The sequence below is a fragment of the Acomys russatus genome, chromosome 9 (genome assembly GCF_903995435.1).
Source record: "Acomys russatus chromosome 9, mAcoRus1.1, whole genome shotgun sequence".
NCBI classification, from domain to species: domain Eukaryota; kingdom Metazoa; phylum Chordata; class Mammalia; order Rodentia; family Muridae; genus Acomys; species Acomys russatus.
The window spans coordinates 34,500,157-34,510,869 of record NC_067145.1 but is presented as its reverse complement, the minus strand read 5'-3'; the positions used below and the strand labels follow the sequence as shown (position 1 = coordinate 34,510,869).

Sequence of the window (10,713 nt, the reverse complement as noted above, 5' to 3'; positions counted from 1 at the left end):
ATTTCAGTGGTCTCTTGCACATCCTCTCCCTCCACTCCCTCACCTCATTCCTCCTGTTCTTGCCTCCACTGGACCCTAGTCCACTCACATGGTCTATTCTACTTCCCCTTCACAGAGGGATTCATTATTTCCAGATAAGGCCCCTTCTAACCTTTCTGGATCTGCTTATTGTAGCTTGATTGTAATTTACTGAAAAGCTAACACCCACTTATAAATGAATATATACCATATTTGTCCTTCTGGGTCTGGGTTACCTCTTTCAGGGTGAGTTTTTCTTGTTGGATCCATTTGCCTGCAAATTTCATGATAACAGTTTTTAAACCACTGAATAACTCTCCATTAAGTAAATGTACCAAAGCCTTTTTATCCATTCTTCAGTTGAGAAACATCTAGGCTATTTGTAGCTTATGGATATTATGAATAAAGCTCAATGAACATATTTGGGAAAGTGGCCTTGTGGTCTGATGAAACATCCATTGGGTATATAATCAAGAGTGGTATAGTTGGGTCTTGAGATGTATTGATTATTAATTTTATGAGGAGCTACTATATTGATTTTATAGTGGCTATACAAATTTGAACTCCCACCAGTGATGAAGAAGTATTCTCCCTTGCTCCACATCCTCACCAGCATGAGATGCTGCTTGTGTTATTGATCTTAGAAAGTATGACAGGTGGAATATAAAATCTCAAATTAGTTTTGATTTGCATTTTCTTGATAGACAAGGATGATGAACATTTATTTAAGTGGCCCAACCCATGAGAGGGAGACCATGCCCTGCATTTCCTGGATGTAGACCAGAGACCTAGAGTCAGTACCATTTCCAGTTATCATCAGAGATTTCTCCTCAAGCAGGAGATGGGTGCTGGTACAGAGACCTACAGTCATCAGACATTATGTGGAGAGAGAGAGTCTACACTGAAGGTCTTCATTGGTTCTTTCTTCTCAAAGATTGTGGAGTCCCACGGAAGAGGATGAGAAAATACTGCAGAAGTCAGAGTGGAAGGAGGATACTAGGAGAACATGGCCCATTGAATCAAGAAGGGATCACATAGGCTCACAGAGCTTAAACAAAGACAGTGTTTACATGCAGTGTGGCTGCAGAGGAATGAAATAATGTGCCTGCCTGAGACAATCAGAAATATGAAAAATTGGGGACTCTTGTTACCAGCAAAAGTAAACTGTAAAGTATCCCAGGCTGTGTGGAAGAAATGACAAATTTGTGGTTTCTCAGCTTTTGAGACAGACAACTTCCTCCCAGTGATAGCACAGATGGGGAGGAGGAACAGGAGTTATTTATTCTTCCATTCATGTACACATACATACAGCAACCATGGATGCCCAAGTGAATTGTTTCACTCACATGCCAATCTCTATAAATTTTCCCGGGTAATGTCATTCAAAGAGCCCCAGTAAAAAAGGATACTTTGAGGACTTGATGAATTCTTGCTTGGACCTTGTTAGTAAAAAAAAATGTAGGTGTTGCATTTGTAATGAGGTCACAGTGTTTTTCCAAGTTTATATTACTTGTATTTATTCTTGGTGAGTATAAAAATATAATTTAGAAAGAAATTAAAATATATGTTAAAAATTAACAGGATAAAACTGAAGCTATATATGCTATAATTTTACTGGTATAATGTTTTAGAATATATGTCCACCAGACAGAACACAGAGAATGAAAGGGGACAAAGAAACCTACAAGTAGAACAATATGATAGGCAGATTTGGGCTCAGGGGTCCCGCTCAAACTAAGGCACCAGCCAAGGACAATACAGGCGGTAAACTTTAAACCCCTACCCAGATCTAGCCAATGGACAGAACATTCTCCACAGTTGAGTGGAGAGTAGGATATGACTTTCTCACGTACTCTGGTGCCTCACATTTGACCATGTCCCCTGGAGGGGGAGACCTGGTGGCACTCAGAGGAAGGACAGCAGGTTACCAAGAAGAGACTTGATACCCTATGAGCATATACAGGGGGAGGTAATCCCCCTCAGGAACAGTCATAGGGGAGGGGAATAATGGGAAAATGGGGGGGGGGGGAGAATGGGAGGATACAAGGGATGGGATGAACATTGAGATGTAACAAGAATAAATTAATAAAAAATATTATTAAAAAAAAAAAGAAAGGGGACAAAGAGAAGCATGGAGAACTGACATTCTATTTGTACCGAATTTTAAAAATGTTCTGGGACTAGATAGCATTAGTGGAAACATAACACTGTGTTTAAAAGTGATATAAATACTCGAATGTTAGTTTTAATATCAAAGCATTGTTTTGTGTAAAACTCAGAGAAATATTACATGTATACACAAACACACACATACAATGCATACACACACACACACACACACACACACACACACCCTGAAATGGTGATATATGTCTTTAATCAACCACTATGGAAGCAGAGGAAGGCATTCTGTTGCACATTGGCAAATCTGGTCTACACAGGAAATTTCAGGTCAGCATGGACTATATACTGAGAGGTTGTTGCCTCAATAAATAAATAAAAACATAATTAGACATAGAAATCAATCCAGGTGTTTTATGGTAATCAGAGGAGGAGACAGTTAAATGTTTAAACTGAGAGACCTATGTGTTTACTGACCTGCCATTGGCTTATGTCAGGGATAGAAATCCCTATGAGGACCTGGCCACCAAGGGAATGAAGAGTTGCTAGAAATGATTTCTCTGCCATGCCTCTTATTTTTAATATGGGATTTAAGGAGACATAATGAGTTACCCAGTGTTCTCATATGTTTACACATGGGCTTCTGTAACTTGTACAACCACTACTCACAGGGCTCAGACTTCAGTGGATGTCAGTACTAACCTAGGGACTTGAGAGAACTCATATGTCTGGATGCAATTTCCTACAGTTCTGGTTGAGTAGATCTTGGATAGATTTAAGAATCAGCTTTTCTAGCAAGATCTCAGGGATGGAATTGCCACTGAAAATGACCTCACATGAAAAAAAAACTGTGCATAGATAATAAGTTGCCTTATATGACCAAACTTACTGGTGGAAGTTTTCACTGTAGAGGAAGGGTGGTCATAGTTACCTTCCCAATGTAGTGTAATAATGTCAAGGTAGGCCACACTAGAGCATTTTAGAAAGGGCAGGTGAGCTTTGGATCCTTCAAGCTTATTCCTTGTTCACACTTGAATCTGCAGGGCATCTGAGAAGATCCCTAAGTCTGTTTAAGCACAAGGACATGGTTTAATGAATGTGCTCACTCATCTGGTGCTGTGTTGGGTAAAATATAATCTAAGACAACTGATGCCTAAAAAGAACAGTGACACTCACTAGGTCATAACTAGGAGCATACTTAGAAATGTATTGGTTGAGTTTAAATTTTGTGTAACTTTGTTAGTGTAGGGTTTAGGGTGGATATGTATAATATATTTCTTCTGTGATTCAAGGAAGCAACAAAATGATACAGTGAATGGAAAAACAGAATATGGTGTGTCCATGTAATAGAAAGATCACATAACCTAGGTTAGTAAGATATTTTGACAGTAGCTACTGGAGACTAAATTATTTCTTAATGATCATTTTTTTATACTAGCACAGTGGAAATTAAGTTCAACATGAAAATGGTGAGGTAACACTCAACCTATGGTGTCAGGTAAATTTTAAAACAAAGAAGTCAAGGTGAGGGTCACTGAAATTGAGGACAGGATTTAGAGGCTCATTGGTCAATGAGTTCACATTTCCTGAAAGCAGATTAAATCTTCCCAGAGATCTACTTGGTGTTGTTTGCACAACAACGATGGTGTCCCTAAGGCCACTGAGATTTACATCTAAAATTTTAAACATCAAAAATTTCAGGTAATAGATATATTACTGAATGACATGACTGACAGGTTTGCTGTTACTGTCTGATGAGTGGTTCAATTTAATGTGAAGCAAAGGAATGCTAGGCAGTTTGAGACTGCAAGTACCAGGACATTCATTTCCCTCTTTAGCTTTGGCCTTGAACAACATTTCCTCTATGGAGACAGCCTTCCAACTTTAGGCTTTTGAGATCTAGCTTTGTTCCTAATGCTGTAACAATGTATTCCAAGGTCCATGTTCTTAAAGGATCCCAATATAGTTTTGAATTAAACATGAAATACAAGACCACAATATTCTGACTGAGCCCACTCCATGATGGCAACCCAAACCTCTTATTTTAAAATATGTGCTAGGCTGAAATCTTATATCACTTTTCCTGGAACTTCTCATGCACATTTTGAGCTACTGTTGAGATAAAGTGCCAAGATATTATGTGACCCAGGGCATGAAGCTTGATTCCCTAACTTCTTGTGTGCATGTCTACAAGTTCAACTCCACACAGTCCACTCAGGCCGTCCACACCCATCCCTTCAGGTCAGACTTCATCAGATCTCAGTTGGAGCCTGGAGGCCAAATCCAGTCACCTGATACGTCAATCAGAAGAAGGAAAGACTGGGAAGGCTGACTAGCAGAGACTTGGGATTTAAAAGCTGAGGGAGGTGTTGCTGAGCCAGATCCTGAGACCTCTGAAGAGCTTCTGGAGTGCACGGAGACAGCAGTGATCACCAAGGTGAGGCCCTGACTCTGCTAAGGCAGAAAGGGAAGCTTTGAGAACCTCCTTGGAGAATCGGGCAGAGATCCAGGAACAAGAATATTTTAACCTTCACATCGCTGCTCTGTCGGGGCAGAAGAGGATAGAAAAGCCAGAGAGGAAGCAGACACTTCCTAGGTCCAGGCTTGTATAGGTTCAATTCAGGGGAAGTCTAGTTCTGTCCAGAGAGAGTGACAGCTGGTATGTGAACACCATGGACGGGTTCATTTCCTTCTGAGCCAACAGAGGTCATTGCATTGCACACCACCCCAAGATAAATACCTCCTTTTTATGATTGGCATGGACAGAAGGAGTAATAGGCAGCGTGTCATTTGTCTGTTCTTATAGGGAGTGTGCTGAAGAGATCCAGCTGGGCTTGATCCTGGGATTTCAGGGTGTCTTTGTCTAGTACGCCACCATCATCACGGTGTCTCCAGTTTCCAGTGGCTTTTCCATTTGAATTTTTTCCTCACTGAGTTAATGAGTGTGTGGCAAAACCGAGTGGTTGGATAGAGTACTAGATATTTTCGTTTTCCCAATATATTCTAAGCTGGACAGTCGAGAATGCTTTTACTCAAGAAAGAGTGTTTCAAAGAAAGCCATATTCTGCTCTGTATTTAAAAGGTGTATGATGCAATGTAATGTCAACTTCTGGGGAAACTTTGTATATAGAATAAGACTTTTGGATCATTAAAAGTCCTCAGTTAACATAAAGGTCCCTAGTTATGTGGTTATTGACTTTTTTTTATGTCCATGGTCATCTTTCTGGTCATGTAAATTTAAAGTACGTAGCAGTTTTCTTTTCTACAATTCTGCCCACATGGTGTGCAATTTTATTTAAAAAGTAAATGTCATCCTTAGTATCTCTACTCCAAGCTAATATTTAGTCATTTCCAAAATCTTTAAGTAAATATTTGGGAGAGTAATTGGAATATATTTATCCAGCATGGATGGCTTAATTTCTCAAGAGAGTTGATGTGGTCTAATATTCATTTTCTTACTCTCTAGGTGCTTGAGTCATGACGCCTTCTGTCTTCCTGGCCATCTTGTGCTTAGGAGTGGCCGCAGCTGCTCCATTTCCTGATTACAGTTTAGATGCTGACTGGGAAGATTGGAATAAGAGCAATGAGAATGCATACAGCCCAGTAGGTCACATGGACACACAAAGAAGGCCCTCCTAGAGCATGCTTATTAATGTTGGGGGTTGACAGATTATCATAGAGGCCACCCCTACCTGAGGTATTAATGTAACATGGGGTGAACACAAGGTGGCCACTGTCTGTGTTCACAGGGTGTTGAGGGTGGCATAGTTTGCTGTCCTGAGAGCCCTCTCTATGACTTCTATACATCTGTAGCAGCAAGTCCACTTGGTCAGCTATGGCAGAGGTATAATGAGTAAATTCCATCTATTATGTATATTTCCAGGAGGAAGAAAAACAGAAGAGAGAATTATGGGAAGAAACTATGAAAATGATCAAACTGCACAATAGGGTGAATGAACCGGGGATAAACAACATCACTGTAGAAATGAATGGATTTGGTAACATGGTGAGCGTGACTCAAATTGTTTTACACACTTCCGTTTTTTTCCCTTTTGTTGTTAAAATGGAGTCCTGATGTACTTTTCTTTGAAGACTACTGAAGAAATGGAGAAAATGATGAATGATAGTTCAGCTCTGACTCTAAGAAAAGGGAGACGCATCCAGAAACGTGGAGATGTCAAAATCCCCAAAACTTTGGATTGGAGAAGGGAAGGCTTTGTGGCTCCTGTGAGAAGACAGGTATGACAGCATCACGTGGATGCATTCCTCAGCTACTGGGGATGCAACAAGGTATTAACATGTCTGTGTTATTTGACTGTGGTATGACATGCTATTCACTAAACACCTTTATGTAACTTGAATGCCACAGGTACTATCCTTAGCATTCTGTTGCTAGTAACAAATATTTCTTTGTTCTCCTGAGGAGTGAGAAAAGCCCTACTGAATGCTTAGCAATTGTAGGGGCCTTACATGATTGTCATTTCCACACATTACTTATTCTTAAACTTCTGCTTAGTGATCACATTATATTTCCCTCTAGACTTAATATCTTCCATTAATGATATTTATCACACCTGCTGTCCAGCCGATCATGGCCTTATGTGCATGTGGGGTGTGTGTGTGTGTGTGTTCATGTGACTACCCACTAGAGCATGAGACATCTCCCCATGGAGACTGACCCTTCTTACCTAGGCATTTATCAAACTCTAATCCTTCATTTTCTGATAAAGTACTTAACTACTCGAGTTATTGTTGCAGTGAGTATTTTTTTTTTTTTTTTTTGGTAGATAATAAGCTTTTCTTCCCTTCTCAGGGAGCATGTGGTGCATGTTGGGCTTTTGCAGTGGCTGGTGCCATAGAAGGACAGCTGTTCAAGAAAACAGGCAAACTGACCCCGCTGAGTGTACAGAACCTAGTGGACTGCTCCAGAACTTTTGGCACTAATGGCTGTAAGGGTGGGAAACTTTATAGTGCCTTCCAATATGTGAAGAATAATGGCGGTCTGGAGGCTGAGGCAACCTATCCATATGAAGCCACGGTGAGTGGGCTTCCTGTTCTGTCATTTCAGTTCAGCTGGTGCAAGGAAAATGGCAGAAATGATCCATTGTCTTCAGAGCTCACATTGAATGTAGACTTTCCCTGCACACCAACAGTGCCGCCGTTACAGTCCCTGACATTGCATAGTTGTCTGCTTCTGTGCACGTGGAGCATCTGCAAAGCATCTCACATATAATACAGTCCTGTACCTTGAAAATTTATCATGGATAGGAAGAGCTACGGGTTGTCATTAAAGACATGAGAACTGATTTTCATTTCCAAGTCTCCTAGTAGCATTTCAGTTCCTGGGATGGTTTACAACAGCCTGGAAGAGGGGTTGTCCTATTGCAAGGTGCAGAGTGTTGACATTTTGATTCATGCTTTCCAGACTGTAGATGGAAGTAACCAAGTTTCTTACCTCTTTACCTTTTAAAGGAAGGAAATTGCAGGTACCGTCGTGAATATTCTGTTGTTAAGGTCATCCGCTTTTTGGTTGTCCCAAGGAATGAGGAAGCCCTAATGAATGCTTTAGTAACTATTGGGCCCATTGCTGTTGGTATTGATGCTGAACATGAATCTTTTAAAAAATATACAGGAGGTAAGCATGTTCTTTCACTATTATTGAAGGATGCTGTGACCCTTTGGGACATGCCAGGTTGATGCTCTATTATTGTATAAAATTCCATATGAATATTAGGCTATGTAAATTTTGCCCTTGTCCCTGAAATTATCATGTGTGTTGTTTCATTGTGACATGACATCCCAATGCATGTGAGTATTTTATTATTAATCATTGTTTAGCTTTATTTACTCCACCTTTACCACTTGGTGAATCTTGGGATATGGGATAATTATCTTTCTAGAACTAAATTCTAAAGAGCAACTCAATTCAAGTGCCTATGTCTAGCTATTATTTACCAGAGTGGGATTATATTAATGAAAGCACAGGATGTGAAAACTTCATCTGACTTACATGGATATAGGGAAGTGTTCCTCAACGTATTTATCCCCATTTTCATTTCTTTTTATATCTTGTTTAGAGCTTATATCAGGATTTCTGTCAATAATAATGTTTTTTTTTAACTGGAATTTCTGTCATTCCAATATAATTAGAAAATGCCTCACTTACAGTTGTTGACCATGGTCACTATCAGGTTCCTGAGCCTTTCATGCCCTTGATCTTCTTTTTCAGGTATATATAATGAACCAAAATGCAGAAGTAATTCTCCCAGCCATTCTGTGCTGTTGGTTGGCTTTGGCTATGAAGGCCAAGAATCAGAGGGCAAGAAATACTGGCTGATAAAAAACAGGTATAAATAACAAAAATAATTTGTATTTTAAGCTTCAAAGGAAGATTGTGTTTGGACTTGGACTTTAGATACAAGTCACAGAAAGCACTGTTTTAATTAATTTTCTTTTCCATTTTTCTGCATAAACGAATGTGTTGTGTGTGTATGTATGTTTTGTGTGTATTTGTGTATAGCCCTGATATTGACCTCAGTTGTCTTCCTGAGTTGTTCTCCTCCTTATGAATTGAGGTGGTGAATGTCACTGATACTAGAGTTTTCTACTTTGGGTAGTGTGCTTATCTAGTTTCTTACACTAATGTCCTGACATCTGCAATTACAAATTGTCTGCAATGACCTCTGGGCTTCAAAAAGTTATTTTCCTTTATTGGTAAGTGTGGGTATCATTATGAGTGAATGTTCTGTGTGGGCAGCACCCCGTGCAGACCAGAAGAAGGCATCACATGTTTTTTATCTCTGGTCACAGGGTATCTTGAGCTCACTGACATGGGTGCTAGGTAGAAACTATTGTCCTGTAGTAGGACTCCTAATGTTCCTAAGCACTGAGTCATATCTTCAGCCTAATTTGGCTTTAAGTGGGACTTGGACTCTAACTCTAGACCTCACTCTTGTGTGATCAGCCTTTACTCTCTAATTTTTTTTATGCCCGGAACAACCAGTATATAATATGTAGTCAAAGAGTTTGGATTCTGGTTTCATTGGGGACCACTATAATTTTGTGTCATTGATTTCCTGTTCGTAATTTGTTATTTCTGAACAACCTGTGAGTGGAAAGATGTCCTAATTTTTCCTGCTGAAAATTTTACCACCCTCTGTGAGATAACTCTCTGGCTTTTCTGATGACATCTCTTGGTCTCTGGCTCAATGCTCATGTGCAGATTTATTGTAACAGTCCCCTCTGCTGTGTCTTTTCTTCTAAATGGAAAACCTTATTCCTTTCAGCCATGGTGAACAATGGGGAGAAAACGGATACATGAAGATTCCCAGAGACCAGAACAACTACTGTGGAATTGCTTCCTATGCTATGTACCCTGTATTGTGAGTTGCCGTGGTAACAGGGTAGGAAAGGGCATCACATACATAACAATCTCATCCTCTTTAATGTAGCCAGCCCCTGTTGTGTGTAAAAGATGCTTGAGTCATTAGAAAGCCAGGGCAAGATGTGAATTCTCTGATAGGATTACTCTAGTAAGACATGGCCATTGCTATAAATGATGCACTGCACTGATTTGTATCCAAACTCCTGCAATCGTTTGATTTCAATTTTTTTTTGCTGCACCAAATTATGTCCTCAAAGAATGAAAGTGAAATTCAAATAAAGTATCTAGAATCTATTTTTATGAGGTGATATTTTTATGATCAAATACATCTTGAAGACAGAACTGAGTGTGATGCTAGTGGGTAGCTGTCCTGTGATGGATCTCTGCCATTATTGCTTGTGGTTTGTGTACAGAGTTGGATTGGTATACTAGCAATCCTTCTCTGAAAGACTATGTGAAAACATCTGTATTTGGTATTATTAGTTGACACCAATTCACCCAGTTTTAATTCCTCACTACTCTGTGGAGTGTGAATTTACTGCTGTTCCCACTGCATTGCTTTGGGTTGTGACTCTTTTTCCTGCCCCAGTATTGTACTAGCTTCCCTGTGACTGTGATATAGAAATCAAGGTGACCATATCTGCAGTCATAGAAATTTCAGTGTTTAGTATGCCGAGTGCTGACATAATCATTTCAATACAGGCTTTTCCAGCCACAGTCCTTTTTTAGTATTGTCTAAATTTGGTGAGCCTTGAGTTTATCTATCTGATATATTTGACCTTAACATAGGTATTTGTGTTTAGAAAAATAGCACATACACAATACTATAAGCCTATTCCTTAGCTATATACTACTTAGTACTGTGTGGGGCCCAATCATTTAGTTAGGGCAGGCATTAAAATGTATTCCCAATTCATAATAAGTTGCTGGCATATCAGATTTCATTTCCACTGCTTGACTTCATCGATTGGCTTTTGGGTCTCATAACATTATCTGCATGAGCATCATGTAGGGAAAAGTATGGGCTGTGGTCTTCTGTACATCTAGATGGATGAGTAGGTCTATCTAGCCAGAATCCTCTTCACCCCATGCTTCTTAATAGTTCTCTATGTACTGAGCTTCAGTCTGCTCCTTGCTGTAAGATTTACCTATCCATCTACACATGAAATGGGGCACAGTTTCCATTGTGT

At 39.7% G+C, this 10,713-nt stretch overlaps 1 protein-coding gene across 1 annotated transcript; it reads left to right on the top strand.

Annotated features, from left to right (window-relative positions):
• Positions 1-5,616: 5,616 nt before the first annotated feature.
• LOC127193865 (cathepsin 7-like) lies at positions 5,617-9,525 on the top strand. The gene is made up of 7 exons (XM_051151120.1): positions 5,617-5,742; positions 6,023-6,145; positions 6,232-6,378; positions 6,953-7,181; positions 7,616-7,774; positions 8,369-8,486; positions 9,426-9,525. The coding sequence occupies exons 1-7, from the start codon at positions 5,617-5,619 to the stop codon at positions 9,523-9,525; spliced, it is 1,002 nt and encodes a 333-aa protein (XP_051007077.1).
• The last annotated feature ends 1,188 nt before the right edge of the window (positions 9,526-10,713 follow it).